The following is a 25,401-nucleotide window of genomic DNA, read 5'->3' as shown; positions in this document are numbered from 1 at the left end:
CATGCGCATCATCATCATCCTTATCATCCTCATCACAAACACCTCCATCATCATCATCCTCATCATCATCCCAAACACATATCATCATCCCGAACAAATCATCATCATCATCCCAAACACACCATCATCATCATCCTAAACACCTCCATCATCATCACAAACACACCATCCTCCACCTCCTCAGCCCAAACACATCATCATCCCAAACACCTCCATCATCATCATCATCATCCCAAACACCTCCATCATCATCATCATCATCCCAAACACACCATCTTCCACCTCCTCAGCCCAAACACACCATCTTCCACCTCCTCAGCCCAAACACATCATTATTATCACCATCATCATCATCCTATACACACAATTCGCCTCCTCAGCCCAAACACATCATCATCATCATCATCATCATCATCCAAAACACCTCCATTATCCTCAGCCCAAAACATAATCCTCCTCCTCCGCATCCAAAACACATCATCATCATCATCCCAAACATCATCCTCCTCCTCAGCCCAAACACATTATCATAATCATCCCAAACACATCATCATCATCATCATCCCAAACACATCACCATCATCATCATCATCCCAAACACATCATCATTATCATCCCAAACACATCATCATCATCAGCCCAAACACATCACCATCATCATAATCCCAAACACATCATCATCATCATCAGCCCAAACACATCATCATCATCATCAGCCCAAACACATCACCATCATCATCATAATCCCAAACATCATCATCATCATCCCAAACACATCATCATCATCATCATCATCATCATCATCATTCCAAACACATCATCATCATCATTCCAAACACATCATCATCATCCTAAACACACCATCATTATCTTAAACAAATCATCATCATCATCATCCCAAACACATCATCATCATCTTCATCCCAAACACATCATCATCATCATCATCGTCCCAAACACATTCTCCTAAACAAGCCATTACTCCAAACATTACATCATACCATCCTCCTCCTTTACCATCCCAAATACATCATCATCATCAACCCAAACTCATTCTCCTAAACACAATATTATTCCAAACATTACCTCATTATACCAAAAGCATCATAATACTCCATAACCGCCTCATCATCATCATCCTCATCCCCACACACACACACACACACACACATCACACAGAGTGCTTCCACTTGAAAAGCAGTTGCTGTTAAGCAACTGAACACAAACATCCCAAACTTATTACCATAGTCCTACCAAACGCAGCCATTTCTATAAACGCATCTCCCAAAACATCATCAAACTTCACATATCTTGAATAACCAAACAAATATACAATCTGCATGGCTGGTGTTTGACACTAATGCTCTAAACCCAACACCCCACATCCTTTCATTCCACTCAGTACCCAAAAAACACAAAGACGACATTCACTGCTGGCATCATTACAAAAAAAAGAACAGGAAATGGATTGGGTGAGTCGAGGATGTTAAGTGCTGTGATAAAAATGCATATGGAGTAAATATAAGCCACGCCCCTGCGTTTGATAAGACGGATAAATTCTATATGGATGCACCGACTGATATTGATAAAGACGAATGGTGTCTTGTTAGAGAAATAGAATTTGGCATGATATTAATTAGATGCTCTTCAGACTGTTCCCTCTGACAGAAATCCTACAGACCCTGCAGAAATTTCCCTCCTGCAGTCAAAGCTGCTTACGCTGCACGTGTATTTATAGCCAGCGCCGTCTCGGTGAGATATTCTCGACTCGTACAGACGTCTCACCATGAGACTGTAGGGTTACAGGTTCGTTAAACAATCGAGACAAACCTGCACACTCTGCAGCTCTGCCACGTCTGTCTACAGGGTAAAAATCATCAGTGGAATTAATCTATAAAGACACGATACACCATTATTAATTACACTTTAGGACTCGCTCAGCACGAATAACACGCCTGTGTGTCAGTCTCACTGATAGAACTCAAAGCTTCAGTCTGAGTGAAGGAGGCGTGGCCTATGTCCGTCAGTATAAGTGAAGGGGGTTTGGTCTATGTGTGTCAGTCTGGGTGAAGGGGGCGTGGTCTATGTGTGAGTCTAGGTGAAGGAAGCGTGGTCTATGTGTGAATATGAGTGAAGGAGGCGTGGTCTATGTGTGAGTCTGAGTGAAGGAGGCGTGGTCTATGTGTGTGAGTCTGAGCGAAGGAGGCGTGTTCTATGTGTGTAAGTCTGAGTGAAGGAGGTGTGGTCTATGTGTGTGAGTCTGAGTGAAGGAGGCGTGGTCTATGTGTGAGTCTGAGTGAAGAAGGCATGGTCTATGTGTGTGAGTCTAAATTAAGTAGGAGTGGTCTATGTGTGAGTCTGAGTGAAGGAGGCGTGGTCTATGTGTGTCAGTCTGTGTGAAGTAGGCGTGGTCTATGTGTGAATCTGTGTGAAGGAGGCGTGGTCTATATGTGAGTCTGAGTAAAGGAGGCGTGGCCTATGTGCGCCAGTCTGAGTGAAGGGGTCGTGGTCTATGTGTGTCAGTCTGAGTGAAGGAGGCGTGGTCTATGTGTGTCAGTCTGAGTGAAGAAGGCGTGGTCTATGTGCAGCAGTCTGAGTGAAGGGGCGTGGTCTATGTGTAAGTCTGAGTAAAGGAGGAGTGGCCTATGTGCGTCAGTCTGAGTAAATGAGGCGTGGTCTACAGTGGAGGAAATCATTGTTTGATCCCCTTCTGATTTTGTAAATTTACCACCTTACAAAGAAATAAACAGTCTGGAATTTTTTATGGGTTATTTCAACAGTAAGAGAACAAATACATTTAAAAGAAATCTAGAAGAAAATACTATATATAAATAAATTTTTATTTGATTGAGTGAAATAAGTATTACCATATTTTTCGGACTATAAGCCGCTACTTTTTTCCCACATTTTGAACCCCGCGGCTTAAACAACAAAGCAGCTAATTTATGAATTTTTCCTGGGTTTTTCCCGGTTTCACAAACTTCAAGCCAAAAAACTGAACCCCATAACATTAGACCAATGAAATTTCCAAACAGAAACGAAAAAACGCACCTCACCTATGTTCTGAGCTGCACGGCTTCGGGAGAAGAAAAGTTTTTTTTAAACACACGACGATGCCGAAAGAAAAACTCTCGAGAGAAATAGTTGTGAAAGGAAGGAGGAAGACAGTGAACAATGACTTTCTTGGTAGGCTACTGTTTAGATACAAGCCATTGTAACGCGTTGAGTCTGGGTGAAGGGAGAGCTCACTAACTTCAGTTACAACAGAAATCATATAAGCACAGACAGGTTTCCAAAACTCGTGCTTTTTTATTTTTCTTGGCAACAGCGTTAAGGGTTAGTCAAAGAAATGTAGAAATCAGCATCAGAAAATAATAAGGACAAATTCCTCAGTCTTGCACACATGCAGTAATACCGGAAAAATGCAGTGCCAGGCTATTCCCAAAATACTGCTATGCTCCTAAAGGAAGCGCAACATATTTCACCCGTTACACCGTGTGTGACGTGTCTTTCGTTAAAGCCTGTGTAAAGTACATTAGTGTAGACAGGTGCTGCTTATAGACAGGTGCGGCTTATTCATGTTAAAAATAAAAATCTTTGTCAAATTCAGTGGGTGCGTCTTATATATGGGTGCACTTTATAGTCCGGAAATTACGGTAAGTGCAATTTGAATAAGTGTGTGTATGTGTGTGTGTGTGTGTGTGTGGTTGGGCGTAAACACATACTGCCTAAGGATCAGTGATGATTAAGAAGGAATGTATTTAATGTGTAGCTTCAGTGTGTGTGTTAATATTCTCAGTCATCCTGGTGCAGTTATCTGGAATTTGACTCATGTTAACTGGACTACTATTTATTGGAACGTTCCACTACTCATCCAAGCAGTTTCTTCAGTCTGAGGGAAGTTGGCAGCATTCCACAAATGTATTCAACAATTCAGTGTTCCATGCAGTATCTCACCTCATAGGGGTAGCTTCTGAGAAAGGTGAGGGATCAGCCCAGAATTTCATAGAAGAGCTTGTTAATGATCTTAAGGGATCTGGACCACAGTCACCAAGAAAAACATTGGTAACACACCAAGGTCCTTCTGCTCAACAATGTACATTAACAGGTCCATCTGAAGTTTGACAATGATCCAAAACATATGACAAGGCAACAATCGGATGGTCTTGTAGCCCATTCCAGCCTTGTGCAGATCTATAATCTTGTCCCGGACGTCCTTTGACAGCTCTTTGGTTTTGGTGGAAGAGGTTTGAATGGAAGAGGTTGATTTTGCGACTGGTGTCTTTTAGACACATAATGAGTTGATATTAGGAGTTATTTTCGGAAAAGACTAATTTGGCTCTGTGGGATTCTTGCTAATTTGGGTACGGGATCAAATACTTCACTTTCACTCGATCGAATACAAATATATTCATAACCTTTTTTTGCTGTTTTTTTTTTTTATGGATTCTTTTTTAAAATTCTGCCTCTCTGTTAAAATAAATCTACCATAATTCTAGGCTGTTCATTTCTTTGTAAGGGGGGAACTCACAAAATCTACTGTATGTGTGTCAGTCTGAGTGAAGGAGGCGTAGCCTCTGTCAGTCTGAGTGAAAAAGGCGTGGCCTCTGTGTCAGTCTGAATAAAGGAGGCTTGGCCTCTGTGTGTCAGTCTGCGTATAGAAGGCGTGGCTCTGTCAGTCTGAGTGAAGAAGGCGTAGCCTCTGTGTGGCAGCCTGAGTATAGGAGGCGTGGCCTCTGTCATTCTGAGTGAAGTAGGCGTGGTCTCTGTGTGGCAGCCTGAGTATAGAATGCGTGGCCTCTGTGTGTGAGTCTGAGTGAAGAAGGCACGGACATTGTGTCAGTCTGAGTGAAGGAGGCGTGGCCTCTGTGTGGCAGCCTGAGAATAGGAGGCATGGACTCTGTGTGCCAGTCTAAGTGAAGAAGGCATGGCCTCTGTGTGCCAGCCTAAGTGAAGGAGGCATGGCCTCTGTGTGCCAGCCTAAGTGAAGAAGGCATGGCCTCTGTGTGCCAGCCTAAGTAAAGGAGGCATGGCCTCTGTGTGCCAGTCAGAGTGAAGAAGGCGTGGCCTCTGTGTGCCAGTCTGAGTGAAGGAGGCATGGCCTCTGTGTGCCAGTCAGAGTGAAGGAGGCATGGCCTCTGTGTGCCAGTCAGAGTGAAGGAGGCGTGGCCTCTGTGTTTCAGTCTGAGTAGTTTGTGATTCTTTAAAAGTTATCTTAATGATACTGACATTACAATGTCCTTTCTCCATATGGTTATATATTCTAATGAGATTCTGTACTGTATAAGACTGCTAATGAGCGTGTGTGTGTGTGTGTGTGTGTGTGTGTGTGCGCGCACACTACTCCATTTAAATGCCAATTGTAAGTGTCCCGCTGTGCGTGTGTGTGTGTGTGTGTGTGTGTGTGTGTGTGTGTGTGTGTGAGAGAGGATTTTAAAGGGCAATTCATTTTGAGTTTCTCTTGTCGCTGTTTGTCCTGTTTCCACCTGCAGCGTAGAGGCTCTGGTGATTAGAGGCGTTAGCAACATTAGCATTAGCGGTGAAAGCTGAAAGCTGCCATGTTTTTGGTGACTGGAGGAGACAGATGCTAATGGAGCACCTCGCTGTGCAATTAACTGCATAAACACTGTGCTCTAATTAAGACGTGATAAAGCTCTTCTCCTGAATTAGAGGTCAGGAGTAAATGAAACGAAACAATACCCAAGATGTATCTGTGTGTGTGTGTGTGTGTGTGTGTGTGTGTGTGTGTGTGTGTGTGTGTGTGGGGTGGCGTAAACACACACTGCCTGAGGATCAGTGATGATTGAGAAGGAACATATTCATTGTGCAGATTCTTTCTGTAAAAGCGTTAAAAAACTATCACAAAAAAAGACCTAAAAATGGCCTTCAGGTAAATCCTCATTCTGAATTCTAACATGGACTTTCAGCAAGCATACATGCCAACCAACCCACACACAGAGACGTGTGTGTGAATATTCTTAGTCATCCGGGTGCGGTTATCTGGAATTTGACTCACGTTAACTAGACTACTATCTAGTTGGATTGAATTGGAACGTTTCACTACTCATCCAAGCAGCTTCTTCAGTCTGAGGGAAGTTGGCAGGATTCCACAAATGGATTCAACGATTCATCCATCCTAAAGATGGATACAAATTTGTGGGATCCTGCTAAGTTGTTTTGGGATGACCATGCTCCAAGTACAGCTTTTTTTCAAATTGTAGCATAATAATTGTATTATTTTTTATTTTTTAATATTAATTTTATAATTTTACTTCCCAACAACAAACAGCACCTCCTACAGGGCAAAAGGGAAAAACAGAAGTGGCACGTTCCATTTTGCTCCCATTGGTCCCCAAAGTGCTCAGGAGCCACTGTATGGCTCTTGAATATAACCGCTCAGATAATCAGAGCACAAAAATAAAAATGGAAAGTCAAACACACAAACACACACACACACATACACAATCTTCATTCTCATTACAATGTTATCATACACTGTATATACCATAAGAATGCAGAAGTACTTCAGACACCGGGCAGGGCGTCCACACACAACGAATGCACCTTACAAAACACACGTGAACAAAAACACACACAATACAAGCACGGCAAACACTTACACACGTACACATTTACCTTGTCGGCCTGGCGCATGTAGCAGTAGAGAATTCCCCGCATGCATTTAATAGCTGAATGCTCCAGCTCGTGTGTGCGGCCCATATCATCATCGATGCGTCTGTACAACAAACAAACAAACGCACAAACAAAACACACACAGAACAATAATTAGCAACAAAATAATACATCTGTGGATGGACAATGTGGACCAGTGTACCAATGTATAAAATCTAAATGTAATCCGTTTGTGATGACATAAAAAAAGGCAACAACATATAAATAATGGCAAGAAATCTTGTTTTTCTTTTAAAGAAAAATGACTCCATTCAGCTCTTTTAATAAATCAAAGCATTTGTAGAAATATACATGGCATAAGCTTCAACTCTCTACGAGTTTGCGTTTTTAGATTTTTAGATCCCCGGTGTATCCAGCGAATATAAATATCAATTCTTGAATATACAAGAACCATGCAAGGATGCTTGCTTCAGTGCTGCCACCCCTCATAATTGTCATGCCGCCCCCTTGCCACCCCATAAATCATTTTCTAGATCCGCCTCATTCCAGAACCATGTGCATTAGTACAGAGAATATCTTCTCAAGTAAAGCCGCAGAAAAGCTAGAGATCAGCCTTCTGCTGGATTTACTGATTTATATAACAGATTCAGGATCTGAGATAATCCCAGTGAAACATCTAATACAGAAAGAATGGAGAGGAGAACGAGCGAGCGAGCGAGAGAGAGAGAGATAGAGAGAGAGAGAGAGAGTGAGAAAGAGCGTGAGAGAGACAGCATGTGACAGAGAGAGAGATTGAGAGACAGCATGGTACAAGAGAGAGAAGGAGAAAGAAAGAGCGTGTGACAGAGAGAGAGAATGTGACAAAGAGAGAGAGAGAGAGAGAGAGAGAGAGAGAGAGAGAGATTGAGAGCCAGCGTGACAGAGAAAAGAAAGAGAGCATGCGACAGAAAGTGAGACAGTAAGAGTGAGAGACAGTGAGAGAGAGAGAGAGAGAGAGAGAGATAAACAGAGAGTACACGTGAGAAGACATGAGAGACACTGATAGACAGGCTGACAGAAGGATGAGGAAAAACGTGTGATTTTAGATCTGACCCTGAAAGTTCAATCCGATCTGTTTCCTTCAGCTGCTGTATGTTGGATTGATATTTATTCTAATTTTGCAGTTTTCCCCAACGTAAATATAAAAATAAATCAATTCTGTAAGACAAAAAGAGTCGCACCAGAGAGCTGCATTTTTGGTTCAACATTAGCATTTTTGTCATACACACGGTGTGTAATTGTCCTGACGTGGGCCACGTGGGCTTTAACTCGTGCTAATAAATACCCTGCGCTCAGCTCGGCCAGGTGTTTACACATCTGCTCCGGCAAATTACCGCGATTCAAAACAAGCGCCGGACGCTCAGCTGGTCACGCTATGCCTGTTTAGCTATTTATATAAGCGCTAATCATATGTTTATTCTCCGGTAGACACTGGATTTCATTCCTGTGCTTTCAATCCAGGGTTAGTGCACATCAGTGTAGATCATAATCCGCCAGAGCAGAGTTTTACTGACCTCAGCGTACAATACAGAAATAATACACTCCTGAGGTATGAGAGAACGAATGAATAGGGTTTAGGTGCGGTGACTGAACAGGTCATTCCATGACAGAGGACACTTCAGAACGCTGACTGTTTGTTCTCTAAATGACGTTATTAGAGCTTGGACGTGCGCTTCGGATCATCGTTCTGTTGTATGCTGAAGCTGGATCCAATTACACTATCCTGCCAAAAGTTTGCGGACACCTGGGACTGTAGATCGCTGGTTTGACATGTTCAGCATGTGAGTCAGATTTGAGACTCATGGCTGAAAATGCCCTACCTAAATTTAAATGTTAACAGTTCCTGATAAAAGTGGTCTACATACACACTTTAAACATCTTTAAAAAGAAGACACTTTGAGCTTTATTGTTTATTTTTCAAAGTTGATATTTTAAAAAAGATAAGTTATAGAAAGTTATAAATGATAAAGTGCAGTAAAAAAAATAATAATACTGAATTAAAAAATGTTTCTTCATATATAAATACATGAAATCAGTCCTGGAGCAATCCAGAAAAGTATTGGGTTGAAAGCCACGTCTCATGAGTTTATATTTAAAATTTAATGAAGATATCATAAAAAAAGAGGGTTCCTACAAACATTTACCTGCGACTATGTCTGGCTCAGAAGATTCCAGACTCTTCCTGAAACGAGACTTTTCCTACCAATAGGGGGCGTCAGACCGGACGACGCGATTGGCACAACAACTTCAAACCCCCCCCTCAGAGAAAATGTGAAAACGAGTCAGGGGGACGGTACAGCAAGAAGAGAAATGTATCCATTTATGGAAGAAAAAGGAATGTTTTGCATGCGTTTTCTGTTATTATCAAGGCATGTCGTGAACAAAATGAACGCTACCGATTATTTTTGTTTGCTGCTAGATTCTGATTGGAGAGAACGCAGATCTGAACGAATGGATGACTTCGGACGAGCCTTTTTCTTGTGTGCGTCTTGTGTGTGGCATCATGACAACTACGATCCTACAGGGTGACATAAGGGGTCATGTGCGTACAGTCTGACAAGCAACAATCCCGAAGGACGGAAATCTGACAAATGTAGACTCATCTGTCAACAGAACTGTTTTCTTGTGTGTTTTACACCGTTTGCTCCATATAAACAAAACAAAAAAGCGAAAATCGAAAGAAGCTCGTGGCAGACGCGTACGCTGTATCCTTCATGCTTCCCTTTTCAAATCGTTTCTCCTTGAACTTTTATTTCTTGTCTGACATTTTCAGTGCTAAAGTAGAAATGTTAAAGCTGCACTTGCGAAAAGAAATAACCACAATCGTGATTTAAGGTCCTATATTTCCTAAATCCAACCAGAGTTAGAGTAGAACTCCACAAGGAGGGCTGAGGAGTCCTGATTCACAGGCTGAGAGTCTCAGACTGAGGGCTGCCATTCAATTATTACATAATTTATATATTATTATTATTATTATTAAACATTAAAATATAAGGTGTGTGTGTGTGTGTGTGTGTGTGTGTTTGAGAAAGAGAGAGAGAGAGAGAGAGAGTGTGTGTGTGTGTGTGGGGGGTGTTTGAGAGAGAGAGAGAGAGAGAGAGAGAGAGAGAGAGAGAGAGAGTGTGTGTGTGTGTGTGTGTGTCTCACCTATAAGCGAGAGCCAAAGCCCAGGCACTGGCAGCACAGTAAAGTGAATCTCGCACTTTGGCTTCTTTACAGTCGGAGCAGGTCTTCACAGGAAACAGACCTGTGGTGGGGCTCTGGTAGTTCAGAATAGTGCACTTCACTACAAGAGAAACGAGAGGGAAGGAACAAGGGAGGGAGAGGGGAAGAGAGAAAAAGAGACACAAGGACAGAAAGAAAGAGACAGGAAAAAGATTGATCAGGTTCAGCCTACACTTGTATGTATATTTCAAATGGTAACATTGTGTTTAACAATATTTGTAAAGACATCGTTCCAATGTCTCATAAGAGCAGTAACAGGGTAAGAACATTCTAGAGCTGCCAACAACTCTGGACACCTGCTATTCGATCAAACCGATAATAATCGATAATAAAATTCGATTAGTTGGGCTGCTGTAGTTACGGGAGGGCGTGAGGTCAAATAACAGCTGCTTGTGAAATGGCGGAGAGCACAGGTGAACCGGCAGCGGGAAAAAGTTCCGCTTCCCAATTCACGGATGCAGGAGAAACATCAGCACGGTGGTTCAAAGTCGAGTCCTCGGTGCTGTGCGCCAGGTGCAGAAGCTGTTTCAAAAAACTGACGCATAATTGCTGCCAGCATTTAGAGGTTGCAGAAGCGGAAGGTCCTCTTATTGCTCAGATGCTGCACACTGCAACAAGTCGGTTTGCAGAGCCTTCGTCCCAGAAGGAGCCACTTCAGAAGCCGGCTCACAAGAAAAGCATGCAAACAGTTTGCTGAAGACGACCTGTTCCAGAGCACGAATTACTGGTACCATGTCTTGTGGTCTCATGAGAATAAGATAAACCTGTTCGGGTCAGATGGTGTTCAGCATGGGGAGGAGTAGCAAGAGAACTTCCATGCCCAGGAGGATTAAGGCAGTTCTAAAACACAATAGTGCCCACTGAAAAAAATTGACATGCTCACTTTTGTTGCCAGTTATTTCAACAATAATGGCTGTATATTGAGTTATTTTGAGAGGACAGTAAATCTGTACTGCTATACAAACTACACATTGACTTCTCTAAAATATATCCATGTTTTAAGTTGCCGTTTGAGAACATGATGTTCCACTAGATTTTGGAGTGTTCTTATGGATATTTGTGTTCATCAGCCACAAGGGTGATATGAAATGCAGGTACTGATGCAGGTGAGAAGACCTGGGGTGCAGTCAGCATTCGCATTCATTCCAAAGGTGTTCAGTAAGGATGAGATCAGAGCTCTATAGCAGGCCACTTAAGATCTTCCTCTCCAAAGCATGTAAACCAGATCTTCAAGGAGCTCATTTTGTGCACAGGGGCATTGCCATGCTGGAACAGGTTTGAGTTTGAAGCGCATCTAAAGACGTCCTATACAATCGAGTGCCTCCTGCATTGTGGTAACAGTTTGGAAAAGAACCACATAAAGCACGAAAGGTCAGGTGTCCCGATACTTTTGGAAATATAGTGTATAAATGCAGTCTGTGTATGAGAATATAGATATAAATCCTAAAACACACACAACATTAAATGGCTAATGAGATGTAAAGTTGTTCAGTAATGTATTCTGTAAGAACACTGCAGGTTTTATTAGGTGTATGATTCAGTCGAGGAGCATTAGCTCTCTTGCTCTGCTACATAGACAGTGGGGGTATTTCTCGGATGGAAGTTGTGTGAGTCTTCACGAGTACTTCTTTATGAACTTTATTACAGCAGCGTGTACTTCAGCAGATTTTTACACCTCAAGATTTATTACTGAACCTTCCTGCAGAATAAAAACTCCATTAACCCTCCACCAGTTAAGTGAGACCATCGTGGCGTTCTCTGACACACACGCGTGATAAATGATCAACTGGAGAAATAAATGAATATCTAAAAAACATTTATTATTAAGACACACACACACACACACACACACACACAGAACAGAGACAATCCTTAAAACTACTGCACACACACAGCAGCTGGAGTAGACAGACAACCAGAGAGAGAAACAGCCATAAAGACAATTACAGCGAGACAGACAAACAGGTAGAGAGACAGGCAGAAAGACAGCCAGACAGAAGGACAGAGAGTCAGACATTGAGCGGACAGTTAAACAAGCAGACTGAAAGACAGAAACAGACTGTTAGACAGACAGGAAGGTCGTTAGACAGAGAGACAGACAGAGGCACTGTTATGCAGACAGCTAGACAGACAGTAAGACAGACAGTAAAACAGGGGGAGAGACAGTTAGAGATGTAGACTGACAGACAGAAACACTGTTGGACATACCGGAACACAGATAGATAGACTGACGGAGGGACTGTTAGGCAAACAACTAAACAGACAGAAAGACAGGCAGACAGACAGAAAGCTAGAGAGACAGATTGATAGTTAAACAGACAGGGGCAGACAGGGTCATCCTAGTCAGACAGACAGTTAAACACACAGGAGGACAGTCAGTAAATGAAAAACAATAAACCAGACAGAGAGACAGAATGAGAGATGGACAGGTAGACAGACAGACCACTCACAAGCAGATAAACAGACAGTTTATTTGACACACTATAGTTATACTGAAGTGTCCTGTGTGATGTCCCTGATCACCTACAAGTGTTTCCACAAAATAAAAAGAAAGAAGAAATGAACAGAACTGATAATAATGAAGGAATGGAGGCAGTGCTGGAGGCTGCATTGAGTGGAAGCCAGTTCAGGTCATTAATCTGTGTGCATTGTGCTGCAGTGTAATGAGCCTCAATACAGCTATTCATTTCTCATCAGTGACTGACCACAGGGACGTCCAGTCCGGCCAATCTGCCGAGCCCGATAAACAGGTCGGGTACAGAATTAGGGGAAATAATAAAGTGCTTCTGAAAGCATACTTTAACCGAAGAAAACCCCCCCAAAAAACAGGGAGAGAGAGAGAGAGAGAGAGAGAGAGAGAGAGAGAGAGAGAGACAGACAGACAGACAGACAGACAGAGAGAGAGATACTTTTACTCGTCTTGTATCTGATGAGCTCATTTAATCAATAGTCGGGCACTCGGCCACACGCCCTGCTACTAAAGTTCATTTCCCTCAATCGCTAATTCATCTAAATGACTAATTAAAGCCAATCAGCTAAAACTGCAGAACAACAAAATGAAGGCGTATGGATTCTATTACATTAAATAAATTTGACTTGTCTCCCAAAAACTCAGTTTATGCTTCGCCAGCTACATGTGGAGCTTCCGATTTATGCTTACGACTGTTGAAATTACACTCTGTGCATTTCTTCTTAGCTGTGTCCTTCACCTCCATGCGCTCCCTCACCTTACCACCGTGAGCTCCCTCATCTCTCCTCAGTGAGCGCTCCTTTACCTCAACTCCGTGCGCTCTACCTCACCTCACCTCACCTCCGTGCGCGCTACCTCACCGGCCTGAGCACTTTCTCAACTCACCTCACCTCCGTGCGCGCTCCCTCACCTCACCTCACGTCCGTGAGCGCTCCCTCACCTCACCTCACGTCCGTGGCGCTCCTCACCTCACCTCCGTCCGTGAGCGCTCCCTCACCTCACCTCACGTCCGTGAGCGCTCCCTCACCTCACCTCACGTCCGTGAGCGCTCCCTCACCTCACCTCACGTCCGTGAGCGCTCCCTCACCTCACCTCTGTGAGCGCTCCCTCACCTCACCTCTGTGAGCGCTCCCTCACCTCACCTCCGTGAGTGCTCCCTTACCTCACCTCCGTGAGCGCTCCCTCACCTCACCTCCTTAAACTCACCTCCGTGAGCTCCCTCCCCTCACCTCTGTGCGCTCCCGCACCTCACCTCCGTGCATGCTCATAGCCCTTCCCTATGGTTCACATCTCCCTCACCAAACCTCCATACATGCTCCCTCATATCTGTTCACACTCCCTCACCTCTGTGACAGATCTAACAAATGCCTGTGCAGCAACAAGTAAACAGATAAAGGAAGGAAATTAACCAGAAAGAAAGATTTGATATTATTTATTGCCCATCTGAGGACGGAGAGGAGGAAAACCAGCTAAGCACTTTAGATGCAAATGCACTGAAGTCGCATCTTCTTTATAATCTCTCAGTATAATGAGCCTTTAAATCAGCTCCTAATGCAGCACATCCAAACAGTGTGTCAGCTTCAGCAACCATTTTCTAACAAGCGAGAGATGAAGAGGGAATGAACGCACGCGATGGAAAAAGGTGATGGAAGGTATAACGAGAGTTTTTCAGGAATGAGGAGTTAAAGGCTGATGATGGAAACTACATCTTAGCTTAAATATACCAATATACAGTGCATTTGGAATGTATTCAGACCACATTCACTTTTGTGATGTTGTGACGTTCCATCCTGGTAGTACAATCGTTCAAATAGATTTATTATTCTCATTAATCTACACTCAATATTACAATGGCATTTTAATTACGAGATGATGACGTAGCGATATGGCTATAGATTTCAAAAATAAATAAAATCAATCACACGAATGAAGTTGTCGCAGTACGAGAACAAAGTTGAAATTACGAGAATAAAGTAGCAATTCGGCGAATAGTGAATACAACAAAATGTACAATATATACTTTTATTTGCTTTATTATTTTTATTATTAATCATTTGTCCTCTTTTTTTATAGAATCATTTCCACATACGGTGCAACCTCGATAATTGCGGGGGTGACGTTCCCTTTCACGAGGTTTTGACTCTCCTTTTGATGGTTCCCTTTTTCAAGGGGAATTGTACATCTTTGTGCTTTTAAAGATCTTCTTCTTCTTCTCCCATTAGGGGTCGCCACAGCGGATCATCCGTCTCCATACCCCCCTGTCCTCTACATCTGCCTCTTTCACACCAACTACCTGCATGTCTTCCCTCACCACATCCATAAACCTCCTCAATGGACTTCACCTTTTCTCCTTCCTGGTGGCTTCATCCTCAGCATTATCCTACAGATATACCCCATGTCCCTCCTCTGCACATGTCCAAACCATCTCAATCTCACCTCCCTCACCTTGTCTTCAAAACCTCTGACATGCGCTGCCCCTCTAATAAACTCGTCTCTAATCCTGTCCATCCTCGTCACTCCCAACGAAAACCTTTGATGATGAGAAGCGAAAGCCTGAACAGAAAGCTCAGTTTTTCCAGAACATATAATGCGCTTAAATGTCCGTTGTTATAAATGCTATACAAATAAACCAGTGTTGAACTGACAGTAACATATCGATGATATCAAAAGATGTTAACGATGTCTAGTGGTTACGATGCATTTGAAGTATGAACCATAACAGAATTTGTTCTGTACTGAGCGTTTCACGTGGACTCCTATCCAACCACAGGTAAACCGTTGGAGGGGAAGGAAGTGTCCCAATCGATTACCACGTGCACTTCTTTTAACTGTCGCACATCCTGCATAGAAATAGATTTCAGATTCTGGGGAAAATGTGCCTGTTTTTATTCGGGTTTTCTAACTGACGATCTGTTGAACTTTCGACATCATGCAAAGACTCACGTATGATTCATCTCGACCAATGTGTTCTATGGCTCATTAGGATTTGTTCACTTCATGTATGGTAGCTATCATCTCACTGTGATGGTATATGACAGGGGTCACCAACATGTAGCCTGCAAGGACCACATGAGTAGCCCTGGTGGTCTAGTGGTTAGGATGCGGCGCTCTCACCGCTGTGGCCCGGGTTAGATCCCCGGTCAGGGAACCAACCCCAGCCACTCTTAGTGCTGGTCCCAAGCCCGGATAAATTGGGGAGGGCTGCGTTAGGAAGGGCATCCAGCGTAAAAACATGTGCCAAATCAAACATGCGGATGATCCGCTGTGGCGACAATAATAATGGGAAAAGCCGAAAGAAAGTTTTTATTAACATAATCAGTGTCTTCACATAGATGAATATTATTTATTATTAATAATAACATATAATAAAAGGTGAATTGAGCAAATTTGTTATTTCAGATCAAACTGACAACTGTGTGTATCAAACTGGTAGCCCTTCACATTAATTGGTACCCAAGAAGTAGCTCTCAGTTTCAAAAAGGTTGGTGACCCCTGGTATATAATAATGAAATATGCAACAGCACACTTTTCATTTACAAACTTAAACTGGAATCAGCTGATCCTAAATCTGTTGCACTGAACTTTTCGAGTTGAATGAACTACAATATTTTCAAATGATAAGAGTTTATTATTCCTTTATTACGAGGGTACTGTAACTTTTAGTCCGACCCTTATACTCCAAGGAATACAAATGCAGCTATACAAATGACTTTGATTCCCCTCGGCTCGATTCATCTCAGTCTATAGCTCCGGTTTCATTAAGAGAAATTGGTCCGATTCGTTTTTTGAACCCCGAGACTTCAGCGATTTACCGTGATTAAGTTTCCTGTACGAAAAATCGACGATTCTATTCATTTTTAAACACTTCAAGAGATTCATCTATAACGGGGGTGTATCGACGTATTTCCAGTCTGCGTGTCATCTGGATTTAATTTTAAACAGAAAACTCAATTATTTATATCGATTTCATTTATGATTCAGTCGACACCGCGCTTCCTTCGGATTTATTTCAATAACGAATCTACAACTTCCTTCAAAAGCGTGACGCCGTTATCCGCTGTACACACACGATATTTGGTTCTAGCGCTCATCTCGGTTTATTTGCGAAAATCAATTCAGTGATTCAATATGGACTTGATTTATTTGATTCATTTATTTCTGTACAAATTAAAGGAATGAATTTTTGAAACAGTGAACTGATTCTTGAATTTGGCTTCATAACCTTTATAGACATTGAAATGTAAAAATTATGTAAAAAAAACAATTAGAAGTAAATTTGTATAACTTGAATAGGAGTTTAGTGAAGTTGCGAGTTAATTCATATCGCAGCACATCTAAGCTGCCAATGCTGGGCCCACTAGCAAGGCCCTTATCTGGTATAAATAACTTATGTTCAAATAAACATAAAATGCAATCTCCTGCATAATTCAGAATACAGTAGATGTGCATGCTGATGTTTTGGCAATGCTCCTCCCGCTGTGTCTTCTTCTTTAAACACCGCTCATTTCCCTCAAGACGTGTTACACAACACTGATTTCAAAGCAAGACATCTTGAAGTGCAAATTGCTTCTCCTTTTATGGGAGGTTATTAGCAAGCCGATGAATATGACCACGTACTGAGGAACTGCTTTATGAATAGAAATGACTGGTAGGTGGTCTATGGGCGAGCCAGTTGGAAGGAGTTGGAGAGAGATATATAAACACCACCGAAAAATATCTTGTGTAAAAAACGAACTCCCAAAAAGAATTCCTTTTGAGGTTTTGGTGGTGTGTTCACACTGCAAGCTTTTCGGTTTTTATTAGCTACCACTTCCTCTTTTCTGTCTTTGCTCTTTTTTTTTCTTTCTTCACAGATGTCGCCGGATACGTGAGCTAAACTTCTGATTAAAAAAAAAAAAAAACATCGAGGGATTCTCTGAAACGGCTGCGTTACATCTCCATTTATTCGACAGTGGGCAGCGGAGTGAGTTTATAAATCGGTGACGGATGACGGCTGAGGAAAATGATGGTGTAGAGAGCAGAAAGCGATAGAGACAGACGGCTGAAGGTCAGCCGGTGAGGGAAGATGGACGAGTATTGATTAATCACGTAAACCATTTTTTATACAAACTGCAAATCATCCTCATCACCCGCCTAATCGCTGTCTGAGTCATGCCGCTGCCTGAGTCTGTATTCGACTCTTCGATTTTTCAAAAACGGCTCTTTCATAACTTTGCGAGCGTCGGCTTTCGGTGACTGTTAACCTCGATGCATTTTCATTCATCACCGTTAACCTACATAATGGAACCCCTGCAACTCCTCTTAACGCCGCTTCGAGCAGATTCGTCGTCAAACTTTTAGCAAAAAACCATAATGCGCATTTTATGTTTCTACCACTAATAAAAAAAAGAACCTCGATCCTAGATCTTTTTAGCTTTATGAATATCTCCATAGAAGCTTAATCATTTATTCCCTGAATCTTAGTCATCTATCACCAAGTCTCAAATTTATTGTTCGTACGACATCATTTTCATGCGTGACTGAAACGAGCTCATGAGCTGCAGCCCAGTGGTTGGGGACGCCAGATTTAATACGCTTGACGGGATACTTTTACAAAAGTTGAATTGTTGATTCAATCTATGATTCATCTCGATTGAATTTTAAATGGGAAACGCAAGATTTGAAACTAAGATCTAATATCTGCTACACAACTGAATCTACACTTCATTCTGATTCAATTACCAAAAGTGAATCCGCAATTTATGAGGCTTGTGGTTTTACTGTTTTTGTTTTGTTTTGATACATATTATATGAATCTGGTTTCATAAAAAAATAAAATCAAATCTGGATTTTCTTACATAAGGTCTATTACATAAAACTGATGTATTTTTTTATGTGAATAATGTACTGATTTAAACATATCTGAGAGAGCTTGTAGTTCATCATGTTCGAGGCCATTTACAGATGAATGGAAAAGGCTCAGATCAGAACGTCAGGGGATCAAAACCCCAACCAAGCTACCACTTTGAGCGAGGCCCTTTTTTGGGACTGTTTTGGAACAATGTCCATTGTCGGAAGTGTTACACAAACAAAACTGAATTGAAATGAATTCATAATTCACCATGATTCATGACCAAATGGCGGCTCCATGATTCATCTCAATTCATTTGCAAATTTTTTTGTTCTTTTTTAAAATTAGAGACAAGTTATTGTGATTTTTTTCTTTTCTTTTCATTCAAGAAACCCTACAATTCACCTTAATTTAGTTTCAAACTCAGGGAAAATAAATTCACCACTTTTTTGCTTATTTGTCTTTTTTTTTCCCCACTCGAAAAAGATTTCATCATTACGATTCATGACCAAATGGTGGCTCAATGACTCATCATAATTCATTTAAATATAGTGAACACGTAATAAACTGGACTATGATGGACAAGTTGACTTCCTCACTCTTCTGAGATGTTCACGTGTCCATGATGTTCATGTGTTCATTATTTATTCTTTGTATAATTAATATATGTGATAATTAGTCTATAATAATTCCATCATAACTGATTTCCAAACAGTAACTCAATGATTATTTTTAATGAATAATTCAGTAAAATAATTAATAATTAATAAAAATAATTCTGATCTGGAAGCTTGCCTGTGTGTAGATGCATGTAGAATGGAAAATTAGGAAGTTGAAGTGGCATCTTCACATCCACTATGAGGACCCAACACTTAATCCATGTAAAAGAGTCAGATTTTCGAGATCTCACCTGCGCTGTAGAACCGGTCCAGCTTCTCCCACAGAGGCTCGTCCTCACGGTGAAGGGTGGACAGCTTGAGAGGTTCATAAATGGAGCCTGATGATGGAGAGAAGTTGAGAACTCTTTAGACTGACGGACAGAAGGGTACTTTAGTTCACTCACAAAAACGCTTCAGTACTCCGAAGCTTCGGCCTTGCTCAAGTGCACACTTCATCGTCTACAGTTTATTCTGAGGTCCTACTCATCCGCTGCTCAATCCGAGACCCGAGCTATTTAATGAGTCACGGATATTAACACATCAGAAGGAAAGGGGCTCGACTTGTCGGTTCGGTTCGGCTACAGTGGTGGGGGAGAAAAACCTGACAAATAAAGGAAATGCTTATTCACAAATCCACAAAGCATGACAGGACAGGTTGAGTGGATTTTTAGGATTTTAGTGTCAATAAAATATGCCCATCTTGAGGCTCTAGGTTACGTTTTATAGATGGGACTGGCACCAACCCAGACATCAAATCGGAGGAAAAACCCCAGAAGCTGGAGCACTATTTCAGAGACTTCAGAGTGATTTACATTTTAATGGAGTTGGCCAACGGTAAGTACCTCGGCTCCAAAAAACCTCCCATTTCTCCGCAAATTAGCATAATTTCCATTAGCCTTTAACTAGGAGGGACAAAGCTATCGGTTATAAAATAACCTGCAACAGGAAAATGAAGGAACTCATTTAGCTTTCAGTGAACGTAAATTTTCCGCCTTAATAATCTCTTTGCTAGTTTTATAGCTAGTCGTCAAGTGAAGAAATTCAGAATGAACAGTCAACTGCTTTTAAAATTATTAACAGCTCAAAAATAGAAAGTGCCTTAATTACATAGTGACACAAAGGGGGCTTGGCATTCTACAGGTGATTCACCAATCAGAATATTTACATAGAGCACTCTTAAAGAAACAGATAAACTATTTATTCAAATTCTTCAATTTATTATTTAAGGTTTCGAGAAAAACCAGCATGCCATGCTATGAAAAATTAATTCATTTTTGTTTATTTTTTACTCAATATTAATATAGGACCCCAGGGAAAAAAATAAGATTTAACAATGATGTGAAACAGATCAGACATGACCAGCATATGAATCCACACCAGAGCAGTTAAAAGATTCAGCATTCGATTAAATATGAAAATAAGATCAAATTCAGTTAGTAGATTATATATATATATTGCATATAATGACTCATGCGCATGAATAGCTCCTTTCGCTAATCAACTTTACCTCAGAAATTGTTGAGAAAACAAACGATCATAATTATATAACAGGTGTGTTCTGTTAAAAGGTCTAAATGTCTGATGGCACAAAATATATTTCGTAGAAATATCCAGATACTCAGATACTAACAAATATATTATAATGCTTAACCCTTAAGTGATTAATACATTGGAATGATCAGAAGGTTGTGTGTTCAAATCTCAAAACTACCACCCTGCTATTATTGGGCCCCTTGTAATAATGTAAATCATTATTATTATTTTTTTGTCTAGAAACTGGAAAATGGTTGTATCCGTTTTCCCAGGGAATCATCATGTCATGATCGAACCCACAAAATAAATGTTTGTTTGCATACCAGTGTTTTGGATTTCTAGATTTTTCTAGATAGTACAATAAATTCAAAGTCATAGTGTTCGATTGAAGATATTGTTAATGACGACAATCGCGATGACTGCGGAAAGGGTTTGAAAGATGACAGAGCGGATCGGAGTTTAACTCGGAAACTTGGAGAGATTTTGCTTTTAACTTCATTCATTTAACATAAAATTTTCTCTGATTCCGAACACTGACAAACAATAACTCTATAGAAACCCTGCTTAGACTTAGTGTTTAATAATTAGCCAGAAATATAATATTAATATTAATATAATATTTTTCTCATCAAACTACAATAGAATAACCAGTCAGGAAAGTGAAAAACGTTGAAACATCACCTATACTGTTAATTTCTATGTTTCGAAGCTTCCGTGCACAAAAACCGCCTCTGATGTTGATAATATTCATTTGTAAAATACAAAAAAAGGTCTACAAAATATTTAAAAATGACAAAATCGTAAGCTTTTCATGTTTTTTTTAAACAAATTATTCCATATATGGAAGTGGAATCTCTGCCTGCTTAATCAATACTGCTTCTATTTCAGAGCCTGTTATCAGGCCTCTATTAAGACTGCATCCGGAATAACAGATAACCACATAATTACTCATCTTTTGTTGTTGTTTTTTCTTTCTTCACAAAAAGATCCGGTCGATATTTGAGGAAAATTGCGTTCATTCAGACAAGATGTACTTATGTGTGTGTGAATATTACATCAAACATTTTAATCAAGAGCATGATTTTACCTTTTTTTTTTTTTTTTTTTTTTTTACAAGAAGACTATAGTACGTGAATGACATGTTTCTAATTTTGCTTAAACAGCATACTTAAGGAAACTCAACTAAACAAATGGTGGCTTAGGAGTCCCTCAGGGGCTTTTTTTATTCTTGTTCTATTTTTTGAGCCCCCCAGGGTTCTAAATAGCACTACAGAGACTGAAATAAAACACTTGTGTGACCAGTCTTTTATTGAATCCCAATCCCAACCATATTCACAGTTATTTAATTTAATCTGTCTGCATTATTATCCATCAAGTTTGGTTGTATTTCTCGAAATATGAGCATGTAATTTAAACCAGTTGTTCCCAGTAATCACTCTCAATTATTATTATTTTTTTATTTTTTATTTGATACAGTGGTAAAAACCATGACAAATTATTTTAATTGCTAATTATAACTGCTAATTGGTAATGTTATATGTTTGACCGTCCATTGGACTTTTGACCGTTTCGCTCTAATTTTAGAAACGTAGGTCTATGAATAATGTCACCTTTGAGCTTGTGTTCTGAGGTGTAATGTTCAACAATAAAAATTCCTACAGTTGTTATCGAATTCTTAAATAAAGTTGTACTGAGGAGAACGATAAAAAGGTCCCAGTCTTCGAGAAGTCTAACACCTCAGATCTCAACAACCACAAACATTAATTTAATAAATCACTGAGCATTTTATCACAGCTTTCCAACCCTGATAACCTGAAACTTACCGTGCCTGTTGAGTCTGCGCTGGGAACCGGAACGCTCGCGGGCAGCGCTGGCCATTTTGTTCATTAGCCGAATTCTACCACACTACAGCACTACTGAAGCTCTGAGGGTTAGTACAGCATCCGTGAAAGAAATTACACACAATTACTGGATTCAACATGCACCAAAATACATCGACAATCAATTCGAGTAAAACATTGCTGCCAGAAACAGAGGCACCTGCTGTACAAGTGGGAATTTATTAACATTAGATGGGTAGAAATCAAATGACACAAATTCAAATTCCAAGTAACAGAGGAGGTCCGAGGACTGAGACCTGAGAATCACACACTGGTAAGTGTGTACAGTCTAAAATGTACAGCTTAGTACCTTTATTTCTGGCTCAGATAAAACAAAGTGTGATTACAAGTTTATTACTCTTAATTCATGCAGTTTATCTTATCATATTTGCAATACACTTCAATAATTGACTGGATACAAACTAGATCCCAACTTCAGTTGTATGAATCACCATTTATTTGTCATTAAAGTAAGATTTCTGAATTACATTTGTCTTTTTTTATTATTTATTTTTAATTATATACCCCAAATACCTTTAATGCTATAACATACACTAAGACATACACTGATCAGGTCATAACATTATGACCACCTGCCTAATACAGTGTTGGTCCCCTTTTGCTTCCAAAACAGTCCTGACCCTTTGAGTATTAACAGCATGAACTTCTTCAGTGGTGTGAGCTACAGGAGCTCGTCTGATGGATCGGACCACACGGACCAGCCTTCACTCCCCACATGCATTAGTGAGCCTCCCCACATGTATGACCACCTCCCTAATACAGTGTTGGTCCACTTTTGCTGCCAAAACAGTCCTGACCCTTTAAATATTAACAGCATGAACTTCTTCAGCAATGTGAGCTACAGGAGCTCATCTGATGGACTGGACCAAACGGACCAGCCTTCGCTCCCCACGTGTATCAATGAGCCTTGGCCGCCCACGTCCATGTCACCGGGTCACCACTGTTCTTTCCTTGGACCACTTTTGATAGATACTGACCACTGCAGACCAGAAACATCCCACAAGCAGTCATCTAGCCTTCACAACTTGTCAAACTCAAATCCGTACGCTTGCCCATTTTCCCTGCTTCTAACACATCAGCTTTGAGGACAAAATGTTTACTTGCTGCCTAATAAATCTCACCTAATAACAGGTACCATGATGAAGAGATAATCAGTGTATTCATAATATTATGTCATAATGCTATTCCTGATCGGTGTACAACATGAGCCCACTAACGATTTCCCCAACACAAAATCATTTCTATTAAAAAGACATTAGTTTTTTGTTTTAATAGTTTAATAGTTGTGCATACATTGTGTCTGATCTCTCTGCAGTTTGTGTATATGGATTACACTTATGTAAACGCTTTATTTTGATTTAGCCTCAGATATCCCATGCTAGCCTGAAATAACTGCAAAATCTAATAAATGTATGATTTTATTGTGTCTAATTCAACCCCAAACCTTTTGGTTATAGTTGTATTATGTCCTTAAAATAGACTGCAGTAATACAAACTCCAGCCTGACCTTTAAGCTCTAACCAGCTTCAGCTAGACATTAACACACACACATGCACACACCCATCCACACACTCTTACACTAAAAACAACTCAATAAAACACACGATCCTCGAGTGTAACACGTAAAGGAGTGAAACGGACGCCATGCGTGTGAAAACTGCAAACCTGAGCGTTTAGATCTGGCTTTAAACTCCAGCAGCTTCCAGCCGACATCAGCCAGGCTTGCCATGTTTACTGTCGAGTCCCAATTTACGACACTGTCGTACACCAGGAAGTGCGCACCCCGTGACGTGAGGGTGGACCCGTTATGTAGCCGTTTTCATATTTTTTTATTTTATTGTAATAATTTAAATGATTGATAAAAATTATATTCGACGTTAAATTATATTTAAGTGCACATAACTAGCTGTGTATATATCTATATAATTTGCTTTAAAGCTGGACTTTGAAGTGAATTTTCCTTGTAAAGCGCCTGCCGTATTCCGGGTCGTGTAGTTTACCTTTATACCACAGCAGGCAGGATGTGGCTGTCCACTTATTCCTCGTTATTATGGTTATTTGTTATTGTTGACGTTAACCGCGGCGTGTTCGGGCTTCAGGACGTGACTGGAGATTTATTCGGGCAGGAGAATGCAGGCACCGTGGCCGCGTTTGGAGATTTTAACTCGGATAAACAGACTGACTTGTTCGTCATCCGGGAAGGTGAGAACCGGCTGTCAAACACACAACACCAACAATACACATAGAAACACCTGCACATCTGAAATCTGGGTTTATTACGGAAACAAATAAACATCTAATAACATCATATTCCTGCTTCGATATAAAATAAAACACAGCTGTCATCAAGATATTTCTTAGGGAAGTGCACTAGATAGGGTAAATACATTCTACACCCTGGCTAGTGCACCCTACATTCACACTACATTCACCCTACACACTATTTAGTGCACTCGTTTTCTGTTCTCTAAATAAGCATGACGTGATCTGGAACACCTTCTCAGTGTTTCTATCTTGAATAAATACCCATTAGAAACGTTTGAGCTGATCTGAGGGGTCACACTGTATTGTGGCCTCCAGAGCTGCTCAGTCCCCAGTGTAGTGCACTAGATACAGTAGGTGTAAGTGAGAGATGTACAGTATGCGCTAGGGGTTACATGTATGTACAGTATTGGGTGTAAGTACACTAAATGTGGTTCCTGAACACTGTTTAGTGCACTCTGTAATGCAGAGGATGGTTTTGTTTCTGTGCTTTTGTGTACATACGGAGTGAAGTGTATTAGATCAAGTGTGGATGATGGTTTTCTGCTGGTTTATGATGCAGACTCGGAGCTGGTGATTTTCCTGGCTGATGTTAAAACGCCGTATTTCAAACCCAAAATACACGTGAAGAAAGATGCGTTTCCAAGGTAAGAGTTTGTGTGTGTGTGTGTGTTACAGTGGTGTCAGCGTGATATGTGTGTGTGTGTGTGTGTGTGTGTGTGTGTGTGTGCGTGCACTATGTGTAAGGGTCTGCTCTTTGTGTTACAGTGGTGTCAGTTAGATCAGCAGTGTGTGTAACTGTGAAGGTGTAACTGTGTGTGTGTGTGTGTGTGTGTGTGTGTGTGTGTT

The 25,401-nt window shown here is 40.9% G+C and overlaps 2 protein-coding genes across 4 annotated transcripts in view; one reads left to right on the top strand and one right to left on the bottom strand.

The window, feature by feature from the left end:
• phkb (phosphorylase kinase, beta) overlaps positions 1-24,053 on the bottom strand; it is an 86,409-nt gene extending 62,356 nt beyond the window's left edge. For 2 of the 3 annotated variants that reach the window (XM_046840408.1, XM_046840405.1), the window contains exons 1-5: positions 23,956-24,053; positions 22,213-22,313; positions 19,108-19,194; positions 9,820-9,958; positions 6,637-6,736 (exon numbers count right to left, since the gene is read on the bottom strand). In XM_046840408.1, the coding sequence (XP_046696364.1) occupies positions 6,637-6,736; positions 9,820-9,958; positions 19,108-19,194; positions 22,213-22,276 (390 nt within the window). In that variant the 5' untranslated portion in view covers positions 22,277-22,313; positions 23,956-24,053. The remainder of the gene's footprint in view (positions 1-6,636; positions 6,737-9,819; positions 9,959-19,107; positions 19,195-22,212; positions 22,314-23,955) is intronic. The other variant, XM_046840407.1, reaches the window with a different exon arrangement.
• A 56-nt stretch (positions 24,054-24,109) lies between these two features.
• Positions 24,110-25,401, top strand: part of itfg1 (integrin alpha FG-GAP repeat containing 1) — a 164,720-nt gene continuing 163,428 nt past the window's right edge. The window contains exons 1-2 of the mRNA XM_046840410.1: positions 24,110-24,492; positions 25,115-25,199. Coding sequence (XP_046696366.1) covers positions 24,312-24,492; positions 25,115-25,199 — 266 coding nt within the window. The 5' untranslated portion in view covers positions 24,110-24,311. The remainder of the gene's footprint in view (positions 24,493-25,114; positions 25,200-25,401) is intronic.

The sequence above is a fragment of the Silurus meridionalis genome, chromosome 26, assembly GCF_014805685.1.
Source record: "Silurus meridionalis isolate SWU-2019-XX chromosome 26, ASM1480568v1, whole genome shotgun sequence".
Lineage (NCBI taxonomy): Eukaryota > Metazoa > Chordata > Actinopteri > Siluriformes > Siluridae > Silurus > Silurus meridionalis.
This window is presented reverse-complemented; position numbering and strand designations above follow the sequence as displayed.